At 48.4% G+C, this 24,950-nt stretch overlaps 1 protein-coding gene across 1 annotated transcript in view; it reads left to right on the top strand.

Annotated features, from left to right (window-relative positions):
• ARPC1A (actin related protein 2/3 complex subunit 1A) overlaps positions 1 to 23,976 on the top strand; it is a 33,111-nt gene extending 9,135 nt beyond the window's left edge. Inside the window, exons 4-10 of the mRNA XM_056128542.1 lie at positions 10,997 to 11,219; positions 13,818 to 13,925; positions 16,496 to 16,708; positions 19,494 to 19,569; positions 19,676 to 19,869; positions 22,190 to 22,280; positions 23,778 to 23,976. Of these exons, the coding sequence (XP_055984517.1) occupies positions 10,997 to 11,219; positions 13,818 to 13,925; positions 16,496 to 16,708; positions 19,494 to 19,569; positions 19,676 to 19,869; positions 22,190 to 22,280; positions 23,778 to 23,816 (944 nt within the window). The 3' untranslated portion in view covers positions 23,817 to 23,976. The remainder of the gene's footprint in view (positions 1 to 10,996; positions 11,220 to 13,817; positions 13,926 to 16,495; positions 16,709 to 19,493; positions 19,570 to 19,675; positions 19,870 to 22,189; positions 22,281 to 23,777) is intronic.
• Positions 23,977 to 24,950: the final 974 nt, after the last annotated feature.

Here is a 24,950-nt window from a genome sequence, read left to right as displayed (position 1 = left end):
GGACCTGGCTATGAACCCCAGTGGCATTTGGGGGACCATATGTCGTCCCAGGGATTGAACCCGCTGCATGCAAGGCAAGCACCCACCCTGTGCTCTCTCTCCAGCCCCAGCTTGTTCCTTCGTAACTGCTGTTTAGCATTTTATCCCTAGACAGTCACCGTTATTACCCTCTGCTCTGTGGTGTTGACATTAGACTCCTGGTCTTTCCTTGTCCGGCTGATGTGTTGAGACAGCACCCCCATGCAGATCTCTGTGTCCATGTGCCTGTCAGTACACAGTAGACAGGTGTCTGCCCTTCACTGGTCCTTACTTCTATCCACTTGCCTTCCCACACAGCCAGACTGTTAGTAGAAAAGGCGAGTGTATTTTCAGGTTTTTATTAGCCATTATAATTTTCTTTGTATGACTTTGCAGTTCATCACTGCATTTATCTATTGGATTTGTCTTTGAACCTTACAGAGTATTGGCTCTGAGGCAGATTCCTGAGTATCGTTCACTTTTTTTTTTTCACTGTCACACCCAGCAATGCTTAGGGATTACTCCTGGCTCTGCACTCAGGAATTACGGTGTTCGGGGAACCATATGGGATGCTAGGGATCAAACCCAGGTCAGCTGTGTGCAAGGCAAATGCCCTACCCATTGTGCTTTGGCTCCGGCCCCGTTAACGTTCACTGTTGTGTCAAACAAAAATTACCACCAAATAGACATTAATGTTCACTGTTGTCTCAAACAAAAGTTACCACCGAATAGATAACTTCCAGGCCCAGGCGACGAGCAGAGCTGAGTTTTCCTAAACAACATGTCAAGTGAAGGAGGGGGAGGAAAAGGTTAAAATGAAGTTTTATAGTAGTTTTCAGAAGCTAATGAACTGTATTTCTGGAAAGCCTATGCTTTGATACGAAGTTGCATCTGACTCTTTCATTGCTATACTGTTCCTATGGCTGGAGCAAGAGTACAGTGGGTAGGTCATTTGTCTTGCACGCGCCAACCTGGTCGGCCCAGGTGTGATTCCTCCGCCCCTCTTGGAGAGCCCAGCAAGTTACCGAGAATATCTCGCCTGCATGCAAAGCCTGGCAAGCTACCTGTGACGTATTCAATATGCCACACACAGTAACAAGAAGTCTCACAATGGAGACATTACTGGGCCCACTTGAGCAAATCGATGAACAGCGGGAGGACAGTGCTACAGTGCTACTGTTCCTGTGATGCTGGGAATCTAAACCAGGGCGTCACCCATGCAGGCATGTACTTTACCATGAAACCATATTCCAGCAACTCTGGCTGTTTTTGTTGTTGTTGTTTTTGTTTGTTTTACAATAGTACTGTGGGGGCTACTCCCAGCTATATGCTTAGGGGTTGCTCCTGGCATTTCTCAGGACCATGCGGTGCTAGGGATCAAAACAGGCTTCCTGGGGCTGGAGTGATAGCACAGTGGTAGGGCGTTTGCCTTGCACGCGGCCAACCTGGGTTCGATTCCCAGCATCCCATATGGTCACCCCAAGCACCGCCAGGAGTAATTCCTGAGTGCATGAGCGAGGAGTAACCCATGTGCATCGCTGGGTGTGACCCAAAAAGCCAAAATAAATAAATAAAATTTTTTAAAAATTAAAAACAAACAAGGCTTCCTATATGCAAAGTATGTGTGCTCACCCCTAACTATTTCTTGGGGGGGGCGGGGGGGGCAATATCCAGTGATGCTCAGGGGTTACTTGTGGCTCTATACCCAGAATCACTCCTGGTAGTGCTTGGGGGACTGTATGACATGCCAGGAATCAAGCCTAGGTCTGCCTCTACTTGCCTTGCAAGTATTATCACTGTATTATCATTCCAACCCAGGATTGATGATTTGTTTTATTTTGGGCATACCTGGCAGTGCTCATGGGTACTCCTGGCTCTGTGCTCAAGAATTATTCCTGGCAGTACTCAGAGGACTATAAGGGATCCTGGGGATCGAATTTGGGTTGACTGCAATCCAGGCAAGCACCCTATCTGCTGTATTATCTCTCCCACCCCTGATAATGATATATATATATATATATATATATATATATATATAATGTAGGAACACTGCTGTTTATTCAGCCATTGATTAAGCTGATTGAATTGGGCATGGACTCCACGGATAATGATTTTTTTAAAATCATTGCACCCAAAAAGCAAAAATAAATAAAATCATTGCGCCCTGAAATTTTGCCTTTAACTCCCTAACATGCTGATGAAGTTAAAATTTCCTCCCTCCAAAATCAGAGAAAAACATACTGTTTCCACCTTTTGCATTGTTATGTCATATTCTCCAGTGAAAGTTCATCACTATCCACTCTTGCTTTTACCAATGTCTTGTACATAGTCATCGTGAGCACTGGGAACCAGCACCAAAGAAGGACCCTGAGTCTATTTTTATTGCTTTTGCTTTCCCATGACCTTATTTCGGTTAGATCTGGCCTATTTTCCCCCCTGTGTTCCTTTGTCAGTGAACCTACAGCCCCAAAATAAGAACACTTAGATTTTAAATTGGAATGTTAATGTTAGCAAATTCTTTTAAGTGAGAAGGGACAAAGATAAACGACCAAAAAAAAAAAGCCACAAAAATGAAATATTTAGTCTTTTTTCTCCGCTGCTTTTCTTTTGGAATCCTTTGAACTTGGGCCTGTTTTATGTCCAAATGCTCAGGCGACTTTTTTAGATCTAAAAAAATATTGTTGGAAAAATCTAAATATAGCTGTGGCAGGAGATCAAGTATTGAACATATTTCCTCAGAAAAGGAGTAACTATAGAAAATAAAGTAAGCCTGAAACTTCTTGAAAATAAAGATTGGTTAGTGCTGTGGAGAAAAAAATGAGCTGGAATCACAGGGAGAGCAGAGTTCTGGGAATTCTGAGTATGTGTGAATTTATCCTTTTGTGTTAAATGTTTAATTCACTGTCTTCTTTTTAAAAGACATTTTGTGGGGGCTGGAGCCATAGTACAGAAGGTAGGGCATTTGCCTTGCGTGCGGCAGACCTGGGTTTGATCCCCAGCATCCCATATAGTTCCCCGAGCACCACCAGGAATGATTCCTGAGTGCAGAGCCAGGAGTAACCCCCAGTACTACCAGGTGTGCCCCCCACCCCCCGCAAACAAAAAAGAAGAAAATGTTTTGCTCCAGGCACAGTCCATCTAAGATAATGAAAATAGAGTAGTGTAGGGGCTGGAGCGGTAACACAGTGGGGAGGGTGTTTGCCTTGCACGCAGCTGACCTGGGTTCGATTCGCAGCATCCCATATGGTCCCCCGAGCACCACCAGGGGTAGTTTCTGAGTGCAGAGCCAGGAACAACTCCTGAGCATCACTGGGTGTGACCCAAAATGCAAAAAAATAGAATAGTGTAATGGGCCTCAATGTGCCTATCACCTAGACTGAACAATGGTCAGCTTTAGCCAGTCTTATTCTCCACTTAAAAATGCCCTGTGTGGGGCTGGAGCGATAGCACAGCAGGTAGGGCGTTTGCCTTGCACGCAGCCAACATGGCCAACCAGGGTTTGATTCCCAGCATCCCATATGGTCCCCCGAGCACCGCCAGGAGTAATTCCTGAGTGCATGAGCCAGGAGTAACCCCTGAGCATTGCTGGGTGTGACCCAAAAAGAAAAAAAAAATGCCCTCTGTACATTCCATGTGCCTGTAAGATTGACAGCAGCTCATTTCTTCAAAGCCAGAAGCAGGAGCCCCCGAGCATCTGGCGAGGGGAGCATCACGCTATTAGCTAATCAATCGAGTACACTCAGTATGAACCTTCACCATTTTCATGCACCCCAGTAGTTAGCAGTGAATCCCAGTGCTTGTCCTCACCCCTGGGGAGGGGACCACATGAAGGTCTGAACGCCATTGTTAGTGGGACAGTGGAACCAGCCTGGCCGCTGTCAGAGTTTCAAAGATTTGCTTCATGTTGTCAAGAAACTGTAATGAAGTAAGAGAAACTAGACTTTTATCAGAACAAGATTTTGCATTCCCTTTCTGAAAATTTATCTTGGCGAGATCATTTTAATCAGAGCTGAAAGGTATGTGCATCAGTGTTGATTCCAGTTGTTTTTCTCTTGGGATGGGGATTTGGTTTGAAGACTGTACGCAGCTGTGCTCAGGCCTTACTCCTGGCTCTGCTCTCTGATCACTCCCGAAGGCGCTCCCTGGACCCTCTGGTGCCAGGGCCAAGTCTGTGTTGACCTCAGGCGAAGCCTTCTGTATTATCTCTCCAGCCATATCAATTTTTTAACAGATGGTCAGAAATTAATAAAATATTCAGCAATAGAGTGTTTTAGGAAATTATTATGGTAAAATCAATGTACTGGAAAAAATTGTAGAGCCACTGCTAATTTATAAAAAGCAAAAGAAAATGCCATGATAGAATATTATTTTAGGAAAGGGATGTATGTGTGAGCATAAAGAACTGGGGCAGGATTTTCTGCATGTCCCTTTGTGATGTTTTATAGTAGATGTGGTTATCAATCCAGCAGTTCAAATTTTTTTATCTAGTAAAGACCTATCTTGTAATGCATGGATTTGAAATAAAAATGTGCTTCAATATGATATATTCTCCCATACCATTTTCCCCTCCATCGTGCAGATAATTGAGTTAACATATAATGTGAGTGAAAGAACGAGTAGACTCTTCAATACATTAAACTCACCAAGATCTATGACTGATGGAGACATTGGTTTATAGTCCTCTTTTTCCCATAGAAATTTTAGTTTTGGGACTAGAGCAATAGCACAGCAGGTAGGGCGTTTGCCTGCACGTGGCCAACCCGGGTTCGATTCCCAGGGTCCCATATGGTCTCCTGAGCACTGCCAGGGGTAATTCCTGAATGCAGAGCCAGAAGTAACTCCTGTGCATCGCCGAGTGTGACCCAAAAAGAAAAAAAAAATGTTAGTTTAACGTTCATTTTAGGAACATATTAGGGTATTATTTAATTTTAGGGGCATACTTACAATAACGGGGCTGGAGTGATAGCATAGCGGTAGGGCGTTTGCCTTGCATGCAGCCAACATGGCCGACCCGAGTTTGATTCCTCCGCCCCTCTCGGAGAGCCCGGCAAGCTACCGAGAGTCTCTCGCCCGCACGGCAGAGCTTGGCAGGCTACCTGTGATGTATTCAATACGCCAAACACAGTAACAAGGAGTCTCACGATGGAGACGTTACTGGGCCCACTCGAGCAAATCGATGAACAACGGGAGGACAGTGACAGTGACAGTGACTTACAATAACTGATTAGTAATATAGCTACCTTCATTTTGAAATTATATTTGTAGAAAAACATATGTCTTCAATTACTATAAAAGGACTGATTTGAGGCAGGTTTTGCTTTTTTTTTTTTTTTGCGGGGGTGGGTGGAGCAGAGGGGTGGGGTCACACCCAGCTGTGCTCAGGGCTTCCTCCTACCTCTGCACTCAGGGATCACTCTGGCATTGCTCAGGGGACCATAGAGCATGCTGGGAATCGAACTTGGGTCTGTTGCATGCAGGGTGGAAGCCATGCCTACTGTATTATCACTCCAGCCCCCACAGATTTTATTCTAGGTTTATAACAACCTGATCTTGACTTTGTGGCTTTTATTTTTGTTTGGGGATGAGGGGGTAGGATGATGTTTGGGCCACACCTGGTGGGGTTTGGGGGGTCCATATGGGGTGGCTGGAGTTAAACCCAGGTCAGAGGCAATAGGCAAGTACCCTCCCCAGTGTACTATCTCCCCTTGATTTGGATCCTTGACAAAGATACACACTAAGTAAAAATTTGGTCACTTAATCACTTAATCACTTAACTTCCCGTTAGTCGTCGATTTGCTCGAGCGGGCGCCAGTAACGTCTCCATTTGTCCCTGTCGCGTGCTAGTGTAGCCCAATGGCATCTGTTCGCTCTGGGAACATGAAGAGCCTCAAAACGATCGTTCATGATCTTCACGAAGAAGTCTGACCATCTGGTAGGTGGGCGGCCACGCGGTCTTTTGACATCCTGTGGAATCCAGTCAGTAACAGCTCTAGTCCAGCGGTCGTCTTTAAATCTCATTACGTGACCATCTCATCTGATTTTTGACACCTTGGCAAATGAGACAGCGTCCCTGATTCTTGATCGTCGACGGATGTCGGAACTCCGGATTCTTTCTCTCATTTGAGTGAAACGTGATATTCCAAGCATAGCTCTTTCTATTCTTCTTTGGGAGACCTGAATAGCGTTCTCATCTTGTTTGCGTAGGGCCCAGGTCTCTGAGGCATATGTTAATGCAGGAAGAACAGTGGAATCAAAGAGATGTGCCCGGAGCCGGAGGTTCTTCGTCCTCTTAGCTATTTCTTTGACGTTCTTGAAGGCGTTCCAAGCTGCTTTCTTCCTCCTGCGCAGCTCGGGTGCCAGGTCATTTGTCATGTTGACTTCTCGACCTAGGTACACATAGCTGTTGCATTCGGAGATGGTCGTTCCGTTGAGAGCGCATGGGGCATCAGGAACGAGGCTGTTTCTCATAAATATTGTCTTCGTAAGATTCAGCTGTAGTCCTACCTTTCCACACTCACGGTCAAAGTCGGCCAGCATTTGTGCTGCTTGGCTGATGTTTGGTGTTATTAAAACAATGTCATCAGCAAAGCGGAGGTGGTGTAGTTGCCGACCATCTATCTTCACTCCCATTCCTTCCCATTCCAGTCATCGCATGATGTTCTCTAGGGTGGCACTGAAGAGTTTCGGTGAAATGGTATCACCCTGCCGCACCCCTCTCTTGACATCAACGATCACTTCTTTGTAGAATGGTGAGATCCTGGTAGTGAATCCGCAATACAGCTCACGGAGGATCTTGATGTATTGGGCTTGAATGCCCTGATTGGCTAGGGCTTCAATGACCGCTTCCGTCTCAACAGAATCAAAGGCCTTCTTTAAATCAATGAACGTTAAACAGAGCGGCATCTTGAACTCCCGAGAAACCTCAGTGAGTTTGGTTATTGTGTGGATATGGTCGATGGTGCTGAATCCTTTGTGGAACCCGGCTTGCTCGCATAGTTGTCCTTCATCTAGTGTTCTGCCAATCCTATTTAGGATGACTCGAGTGAACAACTTGTAGATGACAGACAATAGGCAGATAGGACGATAGTTACCAATGTCATGGATGTCTTCCTTCTTGAACAGTAGTATGGTCCTGCTGGTTTTCCACTTGGACGGAACCTTGCACTCAGGTAGCGAGTGAAGAGCCGAGCCAGTGTATTGATGAGTACTGATGGCAGGTTCTTCGGGTGTTCAGGTCTGACCTTGTCTGGGCCGGGTGCTGTTTGTTTCTTTACCGACGAAATGGCGTGTCTTATTTCGGAAGGGAGAACGTTGGGAACGACATATCCATCCTGTGGAATTTGGTATGTCGGCAAGTGGACATGGCTATCAAAGAGATTTGAGTAGAAGTCATGGATAATCTTCTCCATTGCCGTTCTGGAGGATGTGATGGATCCATCAGGACGTCGGAGGGCAGTCATCTTGGTCTTGTAGTTGGCGAAGGACAGGCGGGCGTAACGAATACTTTTCCCAGCTTCTGCCGCATCTTCCAGTACTTCTGCTCTTCTCTCTTTGAGGTCTTCCTTGATCGCATCTCTGCACTGCTTTGCGAGCTCGGATGTTAGTTAGCTTGCGGTTGCCTGAGGCATGTGCCAAACCACGCTGGCGAATTAGCTCAAGAGTTTTCAAAGACAGGCGTTTTTTTGTGGCTATCTCTCTCTTGGCGTTCCTCGCACATTCATGGAGGTGCTGAACCAGTCGATTGTATTCCTCGTCAATGTTGTCAACAATGGAATCTTCCCATGTTGCCGCAATAGTGCCAAAGAGTTCCCAGTTGGTGGTCGTTCTGGGAGTTCTCTTTTTGAACTTTGCAGCCCTTTCTCCCCGCTCTGTGAAGTATAATTTTGCACGAAGGAGACGGTGGTTCGATCCCGTTCAAAATTTTGGGACAACAGTGACATCGGTCAGGCAAAACCATCGATTGAATATGATGCGGTCTCTTTCGTTGTGGAATCGTCTACCGGGAGACTCCCATGTCCAACGTTTAGATTCTGCCTTCTGGAACTGTGAGTTACCATGGATGGTCTTGGTCGACATGATGAACTCAGACAGTCTCTCACCCTGTTCGTTCCATTCTAGGCCATGGGTCCCGATGTGAAGTTCTTCAGCTGATCTTCTCGGTCCTGTCTTAGCATTAAAATCACCCACGATGATCTTGTAGAAGGTGTGGTCTTCTTTATAGAACTTCTCCAGCTCCATGTAGAACTTCTCGATTTCTCTTTCATCATAATGAGATGTTGGTGCGTAGACAACGAAGATAGAAACTGCAGGCAGTGAACCACATCTATTCAAGTGTAAACGTCCGATTTGGGTTGTTAGGCATTTGAATGAATCAATGCTCTTTGCCAAGTTTGTGTTGACAAGGACACCTATGCCTCTGACACCTCTTTTATCACATGTTCCGAGGAACAATTCTTCTCCAGTGTCAAACGGCATGGTGAGATTCGTGCCTTCTTGTCTCGGTCAGACCAGTGATGTCGTACTTGATCATTTGCGCTTGTACCATCAGGTCCTCGATGGATGCATCTGATGCTAGCGTACGTGCATTGAAAGTACAGACGATCATTTTTGTCTTCCTTCGTTGTGGCAGCCTAGTTCGGCCTTGAGATTTTGTCGGCCTCTCCTTTCTCATCCTTCTCAGTGCTGCCATGTCGGTGAAGCCTTCAGGGTCAGGTGAATGAGACCAATTTGGTCAGATAAGAGGAAACACCTTCTAGTCAGATCCATGCTAGATCTTGTCCTGAAGTACAGGAATCCCCAGGACTCTTTTTCTAGTGCCTAAATCGTACTGAATAGATACTTCTGTGCCCATGACAGTGACCTTTAGAGAAATCACCTTTAGTTACTGTGATTTATAATAAAAATATATTTGGTCTTCATCCTATTTTTGGTACAGAGCTCCTAAGAAACTTATTTCCTCAGTGTTAAGGACCTTGAAGATAGATACCTTTTACTAGCTCTATAGGGTGACTTTTGATTTGGTTTGTATTCACAGTGGTAGGGCGTTTGCCTTGCGCGTAGCCAGCCCTGCCAAGCCGGGTTTGATTCCTCCACCCCTCTCGGAGAGCCTGGCAAACTACTGAGAGTATTTAATATGCCAAATATAGTAACAAGAAGTCTCACAATGGAGACGTTACTGGGCCCGCTCGAGCAAATCGATGAACAACGGGAGGACAGTGTTTGTTTGTTTGTTTTTGTTTGGGGGGTACACCCAGAGGTGTATGTGGTCAGAATGTTGCCCAAGGGCTACTCCCAACTCTGTGCTGGGACAGGGGTCGCTTGCGGCTGTGGGGATTGAATCTGGGCCTCCAGCGTGCAAAGTAGGCCCTAGAGTAACTTGTGGGGGTGGTTGCCAGTTAGCCTGGTGGTTACAAGTCTCAGTCTCCCCCAGCCTCCCAGGAGGGAAAAAAGGCTGGAGATGGAATAGCTCACCAGGGACCAAATGGTCTCATCAAGCTTAGCTGTGTCATGAGTCACCCATCAGAGCCTGGAATATGAGGTTCTAAGAGTTGGTGGGTCGTGAACACGGAGATTTGGGGGCATGATGTTCCTGGGAAGGGTTCGGGAATGTTGCATCTCTCCCCTGGCCTGGCCTCTCTGCTGCCTGGCTGCTTAAATCATTTTGCAAGCCAGTGATCTCATATATCCTGGCTCCTGGCAGCTGCTCTGGCAAATCAGTCACACTAAAAGAAGAGGCCTATGGAAGCCTCAGATTTACAACGCAGGTCACTGGCAGGGCTTAATAGTCGTTTTCAGTCACTGTGACTTATAGCACTGTTAATGATAGGGTTTCGTGCATACCATTGCCAGTACCAGTATGATGGGACTGGACTCTTATCTCTGGGATCTGAGACAGTCTCCCAGGAGATAATTGGGATTTGTCTTTTCCCCTCTACGTACTGCAGTTATATTTGTCTGGGTGTCATGTCACATACTTGATCTTTTAAAATTTTTTTCATTTCATCATCCTGTTATTCGTCGATTGCCTCGAGCAGGCCCCAGTAACGTCTCTTTCATCCTAGCCCTGAGATTATATACAAGGCTACTTAGGAGAATGAGACCCATCATTGTTACTGGTATTTGGCATATTTGGTACGCCACGGGGAGTTTGCCAGACTCTGCCCTGTGGGCAGGCTACATTCGATAGCCTGCAAATTTGTCCAAAGTAGGAATGAGACAATAAGATGTCATAAAAAAAAGTTCTGATAAGATGTCGCGCGGCCGCAAATGCGGCCACGCGGTTCTGGGATCTGGATTTTATAGTCTTGGCCGCTGATGGGATTACACGGCGCCAAGGGGCCAGGTGGTGGGTGTGACCCCCGCCTACTGGAATTTGGAGGATCTGGGTGGAAGATGCTCGACTCCAATTCGAGTAGGCTTGGAGGTCTCGGTCCCGGAACCCGCGTGGCTTTGTCCCTCTGCCAGTACCTTCATGTGTGCGGAGAGTGGTCTCAGCATGGTGGTGGCTGGTCCTGGAGGTCTTCGGCTGCCGGAGCCCTGGTCGGGGCGGGGAGGAAAGCTCAACCCGCTCCCCTCCAAGGGGCTCCGGGAAGGAACACCCAGGCGCGGGGGCAGAAGACTATTAAAATAAATAAATAAATAAAGACAAAATATATCATAGAGCTTCAGGTTAGATAACTGTAGAAATCTCACAGTTAATTGCCAAAGCAATAGCACAGTGGGTAGGGTGCTTGCTTTGCATGCCGCCAACCTGGGGTCTATCCTCAGCTCCACTTATGGTCCTCTGAACCTGCCAGGACTAAGCCCTGAGCACCGCCGGTGTGGGAAGCTTCCTGCCTCTGTGAGGTGCTGATAGGATGGGTTTGAAAGGAAGATGACAGTCTCCCAGCTGGCCCACCACACCACTGGTCACCTCCATTGGCCATCTCCTGCCGGTCACTGGCTCTGAACTCCAAATGATGCTGGGTCTCCCTTGCAGGTATCGACTGGGCACCCAAGAGTGACCGCATTGTTACTTGCGGGGCTGACCGCAATGCCTACGTCTGGAGCCAGAAAGACGGTGTCTGGAAGCCGACCCTGGTGATCCTGAGAATCAACCGTGCAGCTACTTTCGTCAAGTGGTCCCCTCTCGAAAACAAATTTGCAGTGGGGAGCGGGGCCCGGCTCATTTCTGTTTGTTACTTCGAGTCAGAAAATGACTGGTAAGCCACCACACTGTTTCCTTCTAGGCCCCTCCCTTTGGAAGCACTGAATGCTTCCCGAGAGCTTTGTTTATTGTAATCTGAAGCATTCCTCCCTCCCCCCAGTAATTCTTTATTCTGTTCCTTTTTTTCTTTCTTACATGCTCATTCAGTCAAATCTCACATCGTTTCTGTGTTAATATGAAGAGGTGGTTTCCAGTTCTGGAGTCCTAACTTGGCTGGTCTGTCAGATGCTGCTTCTCACTTGGTATCATCCAAGTTGCTCTTTTCTTACTCTGGTTTGAAAGATTCTTAGTGTCCTGAGGCTAATTTGTTTTCTTCCTGCCCACTTAATACATCTAGCTTTCTTTTTCAGTGCTGGGGGAAACCAGGTCCTCTGCTGAGTCACACCCTCAGCCCAATATCTAGGGTTCTTTCAGGTTTATTTGCCACTGAAACTGGTATTGTGACTGTACTGGGGATCGAACCCTGGTTTCCTGCACACAAGACAGACTTCCCAGCCCAGCCGCTAAGCTCTCCAGTGCTGACCCCCCTCCCCCCGTCATACTTTTTGTGTTATTCATTTGTATCTGAGTCAGAAGGATTCATTGGGATTCATTCATAGCATTCTCCTCCAGCTTGCTTTGCTTTTGTTTTTTGGGTCTTTTTTGTTTTTTGGATGGGGGACTTGGGCCCACACCCAGCTCTGCTCAAGGGTCACTCTCGGGGGGAGCCACTGGGGAACCATTTTCAGTGCTGGGGCTTGAACCGGGTTAGCCACATGCAAAGGAAGTAAGTCCCTTAACCCCGTACTAGCTCCCCAGCCTCCTCCTGCTCTCTTTGGTAAGAAATGACACAGTTCTACCTGACACACTTTTGGAAAGGTGGTAAATACCCTTCAGTGTAGAATTGTCATTTCACAGGAATCACTGTATCACTGTATCACTGTCCTCCCATTGGTCATCGATTTGCTTGTGCGGGCCCAGTAACATCTCCATTATGAGACTTGTGTTTGGCATATTGAATACATCACAGGTGGCTTGCCAGGCTTTGCATGTGGGCGAGATACTCTCAGTAGCTTGCCGGGCTTTCTGAGAGGGGCAGAGGAATTGAACCTGGATTGGCCATATCGGCCGCGTGCAAGGCAAACATCCTACCCGCTGGGCTACCACTCCAGCCCTGAACCGATGGTATTTGTATTGGCACAAAAAAATAGCAGAGTACAAATATTCAGTTTAGTATTACTGGTTCCTTCTGCTGCATTATGACAGGTGTATCATATTACTTTGCTTGGTTTTGGTTTTCTGGGCCACACCTGGTAGTATAGGGGGTGGGGGTGTCACTCCTGGGGGAGCCAGAGTTTTATTGAACCTGGTCCTGTTTGGGAAGTGCCCACTCCAGCCCTTCGGGAACCCCCCACCCAGTCCTGTATTGGTATTCATAATTTAGTAAAATCTCAGAAATTCTGGTTTTCTGAAAAGTGAAGGTAAATTTGCCACCAGTTTGAATTAGGAATTTAAGATGTATCTCTTTTTTTTTATATGTAAAGTGATTTCACCACAAAAACCCATTGACTTGCTCTAACAGATGAGAAACAACTTTTCTCAGTTAAGACCTTCTGCCTCTCTGATAATTCACTTTTTATTTTATTTTTTTGGGGTCACATCCGGCAATGCTCAGGGGTTACTCCTGGCTCTGCACTCAGGAATCACTCCTGTAAGTGCTCTAGGACCCAAATGGGTTGCCAGGGATCGAACCTGGATCAGCTGTGTTCAAGGCAAATGCTCTACCTGCTGTACTATTTGCTCTGGCACCCAATTCATGTTTTTATTCATTGAAAATTGAATAATTTGCAGGTGAATTGGAACGCAGAATACAAGTCACTGTCATTGGAACAAGCTTTGAAACAGTATTTCACTTGTCCTGTGTGAATACTCCAAAATGACTTAAAGACACAGGAAGACACAGGGGAATAGTGAGTGGACAGACCTAGAAGCATGTGGTCACAGGTTCAAACCTCCTCTGTTTCACAAGCGCTGAGTCGGGGGGGGGGGGGGGGAGGGGGGAGGTCTGACCCACATAATTAGGTTTCAAACAGCAGTTTGGGAGCAGAACTTGGATTCATTAATCCCAAATAGTAACAGATTCTTAGACATACATAAACTGTCCTTGGAGCTAGAGAATTAGGAGTGAATCTCCATACTAGTGTTTCTTACTTGGGATTTGTCTGGGGGGTGGGGGAGAATTGTGTCATTCTTAGACAGGAAATTGAGCTTACCACCCAAACTTAACCCAAAGTGGAAAAATAATAACCAGACTGCTATTTATAATAAAATTACACATCATCTCAAATCTCAGACACACATAATCTGCAGTCCCAGGAGGCAACACCAGAGTTAATCTGGAAACATCTTGAGCAATGCAACTTGCAGAAAAGTTGCCAGCCTGCTCTGCCCTGATTATCTGCAGGCAGAATGGACAAAGGGGATAAGTTTTCCCCCTCGTCCTTCCCTTTGGCAGGACACCTGCAAGGGCTGTGTGTGCTCCGGACACACATTTGCAGGTATGGTGAGGGTGGTTTCTTGCACAGGGTGAACTGAAATGAACTGTCCTTTGTAGGTGGGTCAGCAAGCACATCAAGAAACCCATTCGCTCCACGGTGCTCAGCTTGGATTGGCATCCCAACAACGTCTTGCTGGCCGCAGGATCGTGTGATTTCAAATGCAGGTGGGAACACGTGAGAATTTATTGGAAGACTGGAACTGTTTATTGTTCAACCAAAATTTTGCAGGGTGGTGGGGAGAGGAGTGCTCTCCTCCCACACAGTGCTCAGGAGGCCCAGGGGCAGCTCCCTGTAATTCTTACCGCCCTGGCCAGTGGTTGGATGTAAAGACTCAAAATCACCGTGTTGCTGCGCCCCACAGACCAGAGGGTTACCTGGGGCTCCCTAGCAGTACTGTGACCTCCAGGGCTACTGCAGCTGGGCTTGGGATCCCCCGGGGCAATACACAGCGATGCTCTGGGAACCGTGTGGTGCTGGGGATCAGATGGGAGTGGACGCATGAGAGGCAGGAGCCGTAACCCCTGCCCTTCTTTTTAACCCCTTGCAGCAAGTTTTTCCAAGATTCCACTTCTTTGCCAGATTCTAAACAACTATGAGTTGTTTAGAAGTAAAAGTAGCTTATGATTTTGCAGAGGAGCTAAAATCTTGCATGTAAATGATCACAATAGAAAAAGGGGGTGGACTTGGCCTTGCAGAGGAGACAGGAACTACCGTCCACACCACTCTCCCTGCCGCCTTAGCTTCAGCATCTTTCTCATCTGGCAAGAGCCTGGGTGAATCTGAAATGCAGAGAACCGCAGGACAGTACATGGCTGACTTCTGTCTGTGCAGTTCCTTTTCTGGTGCCAACTTTTGATTTGTCTTTAGTGTGAAACGAGAAGCACGGCCCTTAGCTAAGAGCTTTAAGGGTCATGTTATTGCTTTCTCAAGTTATTTTGTCAAGAGGATTTTTTTCTCCTTAGCCAAAAAAACAAGCTAATGGTGCTTTACACAGACTGTTCGGTGCCTTGGAGAATGGGATACATCTTCCTTTAGTAGGCTCTGTGGAGTAAGTTCCAGAAAACTGAGCTAATGGTTTATATACACAAATACTCAAGGGATTGACTTGATTTGATGTTTAAATGTGTGCTGGATTTGCGCTGTGGAAATGGGGATACAGTCATGACACGTTTTGGGAGATTAGGTCTTCTGCTAAGAACCAGTATAGCATATGAATTTTTTTTAATATTTCATTGTTTTGTTACTTGTGATATGTTTTCCAGGGTTATTCTAGCTCCCTTGGAAGATAGAACTAGGTGTTATTTAACTATACCAGCAGGCTTATCAGGCCACGTCTCAGTGTATGGCTATATTTCTTGTGTGAATAGTAATTTCCAGCAATAAGCTGCTTTAACTTGTGCCCTACAGGGCGTGGGTCTGTCCCCCGCCAATTTGGAACTGGACAGCAGCCACCTGGATTGAAGGCAACTCACTGTGCCCAGTCGCGATGCCTGCATCTCTCAGAGCCTCCCCACCTATTGTCCTGTGGGCATAAATAAATATACCAGGTTGAACAGGGAGTCTTTTAAGTTCAGGGATTTTGTTTGTTTGTTTGTTGTCCTTTTGCCTCCACACCAGCCCTGCCTCTATTTGTTCAAAAGTTTTTTTAAAGAGAAACAGTACAAAGTAGACATTGCATTGACAGCCCAGAAGGACTGAAACCATAGATTCCTGGCAGTTCCAAGCCCCCCTGCTTCTCCTGTGCATGCAGAAATCCTCACTCCAGCGTCCTAGAGTTCAGGAGACTTACAACAACAGGCAGGGAGTGGCCACCTCCAGCCCAGACTGAACCTGACAGCTGACAGCTCACAACTGCTGGCCCCTCGGCTGTCTCCTGCACGGCCCCTTTCCTTAAATGGATGAGTTGCCATTGGTTTGCTGTCTGATGACAGATTGCTCGCTGCCATTTAACCTTGGGACTCCTGGACTCCTGTGAATAGGCAGAGAAGAGGGGGTGCTCCCAGAGCACGCTCTGCAGTGGACAGAGAAGCAGGAGCCTCTCTGGAGGGAAGGGAGGATTTCTAGTTCGTCACTTCTAGAGTGTGCGTGGTACGGCACAGTGCTCTGATACCTGATGTGTGGGTTGAGTGTGGGTTTTGCCAGACTTGGGTTAACCAGTAGGCGGCCCCAGGAACTTTTCTGTGTCTAGAGAGGTTTGTGTATCTGAACTTGTTCATCCTGTGGACTTATTTATTTTAATTTTTATATATATTTATTTATAGTGATATTTTCACTTCTTTAATTTTTATTTTTAATTTTATTTTAATGAGTCACTGTGAGATACAGTTACAGACTTCCAAACTTTGGTGATTCCGTTTCAGTCATGCAATGTTCAAGTACCCATCCCTCCACCAGTGCCCATTCTCCACCACCAATGTTCCCAGTATCCCTCCCGCCACTCCCACCCCTTTCCACCCGCTGCTTCTTGTGGCAGGCACATTCCCTCTTACTGTCACTCTCCTTTTGGGTGTTACAGTTGGCAATACGTGTCCTAAGTGGCCATCATCATCATATGGACTTTTGTTGTTTTTTGTTGCTGGGATCAAACCCAGGGCCTCATTCATTTGAGGCCCAGCCCAGTTGCCCATCATGGTTTGTATCTTTGTGGTGCAGTCTCTTCTGAAGTAACTGCCTTGGCCTATTTTATATGCAGACATTTGTGTTCATTCTTTCTCTCCCTGCTCCTTCACCACAGAGTATTTTCTGCCTACATAAAAGAAGTGGACGAAAAGCCTGCCAGCACACCCTGGGGCAGCAAGATGCCTTTTGGTCAGATGATGTCAGAGTTTGGTGGCAGTGGCACTGGTGGCTGGGTCCACGGGGTCAGCTTCTCTGCCAGTGGGAGCCGCCTGGCCTGGGTCAGCCATGACAGCACTGTGTCCGTCGCAGATGCCTCTAAAAGCATACAGTAAGTAATCTGCCTTTGTTTGGAGCTAGTGGAGCGGTGGGATCTGCCCAGCTTAACTGGCTATGAGTATAAAATCCCCGTCCAGGAGAAAAAGAAAAAGGCTTCAAACAACAACAAAAAATGGGGACTGGAGGGATAGTCCAGTGGCTTCGGTTGCAAGCAGCATTGCTGGTTTGATCTCTAACTCCATGCATAGTACCCCCCAAAGCACCACCTGAAATGATCCCTGAACACCACTGGCTGTAGCCCCCAAACCAAAACGAAAGACAAAAACCCAAAAAGCTAAACAAAAAAATACAACCCAAGTGGACAATCTAAATGTGTCTATAGCAAGACTAACCTATTATCTCCAGGCCCTGCTAAGGCACACTTATTTTAAAGAGTTAGAACTCAGGGCCAGAGAGATGGTCCAGCAAGGAAGGAGCTTGTCTTTCATGTGGCCGACCCAGGTATAAGCCCAGACACTCCAGATGGTCCCCTGAGCCTGCCAGGAGTGATGGAGTGCAGAGCCAGGGGTTGCCCAGAAGCAAAATAAAGAAATGAATGGATTAGATCTCCTTTGCCAGACACTCCCAAATGGAAACACCCTGGAGTTCTCTCTGAAGGCCTCTGCTTGCTTCCTGGTAAGAGCTGGGCTGGGGAGGCGGCCCTGGGTATGATTCCTGGCACTCAAGAAAAAAAAAAAACCTATAAAAGAAACCAGAAAAACCTCAGTGGTTTGAGCCAGTGTGGCCTCTTGCTCAGAAGTCCTGCGACGAGAGGCCATCACAGAGCCGGGAGACCTGTGCTGATGGTAGCCAGTGAACAGTGGCTCTGGGCATGTGGCCCTTGTAAGCGGAAAAACCTCAGGACCAGCTCCATTGTGCCGCTGTGCCGTGCTTCTTGTGGGAGTGATGTGCCTACCAAGCTCAGGGAGCCCTTTGGTCGCTGAGAGCGTTTGTGTTTGCTCTCTGGGTTGACGGAAGAGAGATAGGAACCCTGCTCCCCTCCAGAATCTTGATTCCTTCCCAAGTCTGTTTCCACTGGCATCTTGGAGCCCCCCTCCACCCCCCCCCCCCCCCCCAGTGGAAACTCTCCTGGCTCGTCCTCTGAGAACCAGTGCCATCAGCTGCCGCACGGTGACTGTTGTGACAGTGCGGAGAGAATCGCTCTCCTAACTGAACTGTGTATCTCTCGTTTCTCTGTTTAGAACAGGCTTCCTACTGGAGCCCCGCTCCCTACTGTAGATGATTCGGTCTTCTAGATTTCCCTCTAGGCACTTAACGTGCATTTAAGATTTGTGTTTGTTTCTGTTTTGTTTGGGGTCACACGGGCAAGGACCCTGTGGTGCTGGGGATTAAACCTGGGACTCCCACATGAACAACAAATGCTCAGCTCTTTGAGCCATCTCTCCAGCCTTTTTAATTTTTTTTTTTGATGTTTGTTTGTTTGGGGGCCACCCCTGGCAGTGCTCAGGACTTCTCCTGGCTCTACGCTCAGGAATTACTCCTGGCAGTGCTCAGGGGGACCGTTTGGGACGCTGGGGATCAAACCCAGGTTGGCCACGTGCAAGGCAAATGCCCTCCATGCTGTACTATGTCTCCAGCCCCTCCCTTTTAAAAAAACTTCCTCCCTCTTCCCTTACTTGTTGTGTGAATGCGGAAAGGAAAGATACCATTCATAAGCGCTTGGTGCTCCCCTGCTTCATTTCGGTTGTGGTTCTTGCTTGGAACTGTATCGCTTTCTTGTGTTTTTTTTTTCCCCTTCGTTTTGTTGTTGTTTATTTGCCAGTGTTCTGGGGGCTGTTCCCAGGGTGTTGGCTTGGGATTTGCCCCTGCAGTGCTCAGGGGGCCACGTAGTTGTAGGGTTGAGCCTCACAGCCTGGGCTGAGCCCTTTGCGTTCTGCCTGGTCCCTGTGCGCCTTTGTGTTTACCTGCCTGCTGAGTGTGCGAATACACGCACACACGGCCCAGGTTGTGTGAGCTTTGTCTTCCTCCTGGTGATCCCTAAGACAGTGCCTACTGGAGGGAAGAGAAGGGATCTTACAAATGTGGCTTCCAACCTCGCCCCCCCACCCCCCACTGCCACAGACAGAGTCCAGGAGTCCCAGTGAGTGCAGGGGAGGAGTGACATCTAATGACATGAGTGACGTGAGCGGATACGCGAGCGGACACTTGAGCTCCAGGAGGTCAGAGAAAGGAGAAGCCGCGTTCCCTGAAGCAGGCCCAGGACTCTTCATGGAGAGGAACAAATTACCACTGAGCGTCAGGCTCTGGGAAAGCTGGAAGAGCAGTGGCAACGGCAGGGGAGTGCGCAGACTCCCTGGTGGCCAGGCTGTAAACCAGTTTGCCCTGAGTGTAATTTTTTATTTATTTTATTATTATTATTATTTTGCTTTTTGGGTCACACCCGGCAATGCACAGGGGTTACTCCTGGCTCTGCACTCAGGAATTACTCCTGGTGGTGCTCAGGGGACCATATGGGATGCTGGGAATCGAACCTGGGTTGGCTCCTTGCGCCGCATGCAAGGCAAACGCCCTACCCGCTGTGCTATCGCTCCAGCCCCTGCCGAGTAGTGTATTGGGGGGACCTTGGCAGGGGTGGCACACCAGCTTGAGGCTCACAGTTGTACAGGTTGCCTCAGACTCTCGTGCCGAAATTCCTGAAAGCAGGGGTCACAGGGCACCTGACGGCAGCGTGTGTGCCGCCGGTGGCCCTGTGAGAACGTTCCTTTGTCATCTTCTGTGTCTCTAGAGAAGTGTCAGGGTCGAGTTCATCTCAGTTCAACAAGCGTTCTTGTGTTCAGGGTCTCCACTCTGAAGACGGAGTTCCTGCCCCTCCTGAGTGTGTCATTTGTCTCAGAGAACAGCGTCGTAGCTGCTGTGAGTAACGCTCTTCTGTCCTGGCCCCGCTGTGTCCGGCCCTCCGGAACGAGGACAATGGCTGCTCTGTGCTTTCAAATGAACACAGCTGGCTGTCTCATTTCAGGGCCACGACTGCTGCCCTATGCTCTTTAACTACGATGATCGCGGCTGCTTGAGCTTCGTCTCCAAGCTGGACATCCCCAAACAGAGCATCCAGCGGAACCTGTCCGCCATGGAGCGCTTCCGCAACATGGACAAGAGGGCCACGACCGAGGACCGCAACACCGCCCTGGAGACGCTGCACCAGAACAGCATCACGTACGTGCCACGGTCGCTGGGCCCGGCCTCTGCAGGGAAGGTTGGGTGCCCTCCTCCTCTCTATTTCCTGACACACTTCTTGAGAAACTTCTCCCCTTGGGCCCAGACATCCCTTCAAGAACAAAAAGCATCTGCGTTTGTAGCTTCCCTACCTCAGGCTCTTTCCAGGTGTGACGGACCCCAGGCGTTCTCTCCCCAGAGGTGTGCAGACCCTACTGCAGACCCGAATGGCCTCATAGGGCTTCCTCCTTCCAGAACATTCCCCTCAAAAGTTGATAGAAAGCAAATGTAGGCCTTCTTGAATGTCATGTTCTCTGTAAGGAACGCGGCAGGAATATCGGGTTCAAAAAAGGTGACTCCAGCTGTTACTTCAGCTCTAGATTTCTAATAATGTATGCCAGGAGGAAAGTCATGTAATTAGAGAAACAGAATCTTTTCACATCAAAGCCGAGGCCTTCCTTGATTTATTTTTTATTAGGCCTCTGGATTGTACAAGACAGTAGGACTGTGTTTTTTTTCACCCAAAACTAATTTTTTTTTTTAAGCTAGAGGAGAAATGCACTATAGTCTTGATTTTTTTTTTTTTAATTAAAGGTGTTCAGAATTGGCTACCATAGAATTTTTTCTTTTCAACTAAATCTTTTGTGTTGGGAGACTCACTGTGGTGATGGTGGCAGGAAGCATAATGGAAACCTCGAGGTTTTCTGGGGGAATTATCACATGCAGGTCCTGCTGTTCTCTCTTTTTTCTCCTTTTCCTTTTTTTGTGGTGCTGAAACCCAGGGCCTCACCCATACAAGGCAAGTGCTCTCCACTGACTTAGCTCCACCCCCCAAGCTCAGGTTGTGCTTTTCATCAAGTTCAGTGGAAAGAGAAAGTCAGCTGGAAATGTCATTGCTTCTTGAAAAGTGGAAGCTTGAAGGCAAAGTGACGTTCTCTTTCGATGACTTTCAGAGTTCATCTTCTGCTCCTTGCGGGCTACTTGAGGGTGGAAGTCACTCTCCTTGCCCCTTGGAAATTTGTAGGCTAAAAATAAAACAAATCCTAGGGCGGAGGAGATAGTACAGCAGGGCGGGTGTTTGCCTTGCACATAGCAGACCTCAGTTCCATCCCTGACACCCTGTATGGTCCCCAGAGCCCTGCCAGGCATGATTTCTGAGCACTGAGCCTCAAGTAAAGCCCTGAGCAGCCCTGAGGCCCCCCAAAACAAGCAAACAATGAATAAAACATGCTTGGGACTGGAAAAATAGTACAGCAGGTAGGGCGCCTGCCTTTCACACTGCCCAGCCAGGTTTGATCCCCATTACCTCATAAGGCCTAAGCCCGGCCAGAAGTGGTTCCCGGATGAAGAGCCAGGAGTGAGCCCTGAGCACTGCCGGGTGTGGCCCCCAAACAAAACTAAAACAGATGATTACAAATGACATGCTTACTTTTACTGACACATAGCAAGCTCTCTGCCCCTGAGTAAAGGGTTAACCCACCTTGTTCTGTGGCTCCAGAGGCTGTCTGTGTGGACTGAGTGGAGTAAGGAAGACAGCCTGGGGCCTGTCTGCCCAGAGGGGCTTGAGCACATCCCCCTAAAACGATAGCCACAAGAATTTGCATTTCACATAATTTTCCAGTGTTGTGAAGAATATCTCTTTCACTCTCTTCCAACCACATAATGTCCACACCAGCCTTTGCCCTTGTCCTTTCCCTAGCGGACTAAGTTTTAAACTTTTTCCAAGGAAGAAAATAATGTCTGGACTATGGAATTGATTATTTTTTCTTTCTTCTTCTTTTTTTTTTTTTTTTTTTGCAAGCTAGGTAAATTGGACTCAGACAGATGACTCCATTTCTCTGTTCCTCTCCTTTGCTTGATTGGGATCTTGCAGCCTGACTGGCGGAGATTTATAGTGTCCCGTTAAATGTTCAGGAGAGTTCTTGATGGATCGACTCTGGCTATCTGGGCGAGTGATTTGGGAGTTGTTTTTTTCACAGCCATGGAGTTTCAGTCATGCTTCATCCTGCCTCTGGTTGTAAAAAAATTCTTTTCCTCACCTGATGTTGCTGCCCGCAGTTGGCGTGCGGAATGGCCTGTCCGCTCCAGTCAGCGCAGGTTCATAACTGCCAGGCCGGTCGGTCTGGTTACCCGTCAGTTGGGTCTTTGGGCCTCTGGAATCAAGTGTGTTAGCCTGTTTCCTGACTTGGGTTGCCCGTTGGGAGTAGCAGACAGTTCACTCTTCTCCATTCCCTGCCTGAGGCAAGATGGAGAGCTGTTTCTCTCCCAGACAGACCTTACTCACTGCCGCTTTTCTTGCTCTTTTTTTTTTTCTCTCCAGTCAAGTGTCGATTTACGAAGTGGACAAGCAAGACTGTCGAAAATTTTGCACTACTGGCATTGATGGAGCCATGACCATTTGGGATTTCAAGGTATTCTCCCCCTCCACCTCGGAGCAGATGTGGTGGTGCTCAAACACCCTGTGAGAAAAAGGTTTCTCATTTTTAGACCCAGGTGTCACGTCCAATACACCTGGACGTGGAGGGGGCCAGGAGGGTCAAGTTTCTTTTTCAGTTTTTTTGGCTTTGTGGGTTTGGGGGTCACACCCAAGAGAGTCCCTGGCCTACTGCACACACTAGCTGCTGGGGGCTCCTCCCAAGGTGCTCAGGGAACCATGTGGTACCAGGGATAGAACCTGGGCCTCCCCCACTTTGAAAAGCGTATGCTCAGCCCTGTGCGACAGGCCCTTGGGAGAGATGTTTATGTTTTACAGTAGTTCCTCTAACTGAACAGGAAGGGCTTTATGGCACTGACGAGTTTGAGGGGAAGGGGCCAATGAGACAGGGTCGGTGGTGTTCAGGAACAAGAGGGGTATTGGAGGGTACAAGGACTGCCAGCACTGCAGGAAGAAGGGGGCCTGGAAAGTGGCATTGCCCACTGATGCATCTGACACTCAGCTAGGCGGCACAGTGGGGGAGGTCCGGGGATACGGTAAAGGCCTTGCAGAGACCAAGGTCTGACCAGGAAGATGATCAGGTGCTAGTCCAGAACTGTGGGAGAACCACACTGTAAGGTGGGGCATCCTGGTTCTCTGTGGGGTTCAGGCCGAAGCCAGGCCCCTGGCACAGTGGTGGCAATGTGAAACCCTGCCGTGGCGAGGGTGTGGCTTGGAGGTGCTGTGCTGTCACTCCATCTGGGAAAAGAGAGATGGCTCCGCATATAGGGCAGTTGCTTGCACGTGGCCGCCCAGGAGTGATCCCTGAGCGCAGAGCCAAGAGGAATAACCCCTGAGCACTACTTCAAACAAAACGAAAGGGGGCTGGCCTCCAAGAGGCTTAGACAGCTGGTGAATGAGTGTGGGGACACTGACCGCTCTACCTGCTCCAACTCTTGGGGTGTGAGGGAGACGCAACAGTGGGGTGGGCAGGACAGGATGCCTCCTGTGTACAGCGCTGCAGTGGACTTTCTCTGGGATGGCAGTGGGCCGCATCCCTGTGCTCCTGGCATCCTACTGTGTGGGAAGCCAGTGCCTCCTGGCCGCAGGGGAAGCTTCCTGTCTTCCTCAGGCCCCAGAGCAGCTCTGCCTGCAGTCTCTGCGCCTCAGGCCAAGTCCCTTTCTCTCTGCCCTGCCAAGCTAGGAAAGTGCTTTTCTCTTGGAGCCCGAGGAACTCCGGTCCCTGCTCTGTGGCCAGCGGACAATGCTGATGCCTCAGTGCCTGCCCTTGCTGGCACCACACAGGCCCTCTCCTCTCCCGGGGAGCCAGGGATGGGGGTGGGCCCGGGGCCTGAGCAAGTGCACGTATGCCGGCGCTGTCTCAGTACAGTGGTTATGGGGGTGTAGAGGCTGCTGTACAGACCCCCGGGATGGCCTGGGCAAAGACCCTGCTGGACCCTTGGTAACAATCACTGTTCTTCCTGTCTCTCTCAAGACCTTAGAGTCTTCGGTCCAGGGCCTTCGGATAATGTGAACTGCGGGAGCATCCCGGATCAGCCCATTTGCATGCTGGCGCGGGAGAGCCAGCGCCCGAGACACTGCAGAAGCCGCGCAAATCGTGTGTGTTTTTGTTTGAATTTCATTGGTGAAAGTGTTTTTTTAAAAAAACAGCAATGATTTGGGTTGTTTTCGTTTGTTGTTTTTGCAATTTCATTCCATTCTTGACCAAAGCTTCTCTTTAAGTAGTTTATTACAAAAAGTGTCACACTAACTTAAAGGAAAGGGTGGGGAGATCTGTGAAATCTGCCTAAAAAATAAAAAAAATTAAAAAATTAAAAACCCTGAATGTGGTTTGGGTTCTGTTCCATAGAATCTCTCCTTTTTTTTTTTTTTTTAACAACAGGAAGACCTGGGTAAATTCTTTTTAGTTTCTTAAGATGGGCCATTCTGGGGCTGGAGCAATAGCACAGCGGGTAGGGCGTTTGCCTTGCACGCGGCCAACCCGGGTTCGATTCCCAGCATCCCATATGGTCCCCTGAGCACCGCCAGGGGTAATTCCTGAGCACAGAGCCAGGAGGAATCCCTGTGCACTGCCGGGTGTGACCCAAAAAGCAAAAAAAAAAAAAAAAAAAATGGGCCATTCTGTGTCAGGGAACGACTCATGGGAGCACGACATACAGAAGGCTGGAACCTGGGTTCAGTTCTCAGCACTGCAGGGTTCCCCAAGCACAGAACTGGGAGTCACCCCTGAGCACTGCTAGATGTGACCCAAAAAACCCAAACCAGCTGCCTCACCATGGCTGCCACAGGCCAGCCAGCTCTGCATGAGTCCATGGAGAAACCTGGCTCCTGGCTGGTGTCCTCGAGGACGGCACGCCACAAGGGCACACGCCAAGGGCAAGTGTGAGGAACATGCAATGAGAGGGAACCCGAGCACAGTGGCCCCCAGGTGGTTGTCCCCAAACTTGTACTCTCTGAGACTGAGGCACAAGCACCGGGCCACATGGCGGGGCGGTTCCTGATCCCAGTCAGACGAGTCTGGCCATCAGACCCAGCTCCGGAGGCCAGTTACTGGCCATTGGGGCTGGTGGGAGGAAACCCCTCAGGCTTTGAGTTTTATTTCAGGGGTTTGAGGGCCACATCCAACAGTGCTTGAGGGTCATTTCTG

The sequence above is a fragment of the Sorex fumeus genome, unplaced genomic scaffold, assembly GCF_029834395.1.
Source record: "Sorex fumeus unplaced genomic scaffold, SorFum_2.1 ptg000064l, whole genome shotgun sequence".
Taxonomy (NCBI): Eukaryota; Metazoa; Chordata; class Mammalia; order Eulipotyphla; family Soricidae; genus Sorex; species Sorex fumeus.
Note: the sequence above shows the minus strand (reverse complement) of the source record. Positions and strands in the feature narration are given on the sequence as shown.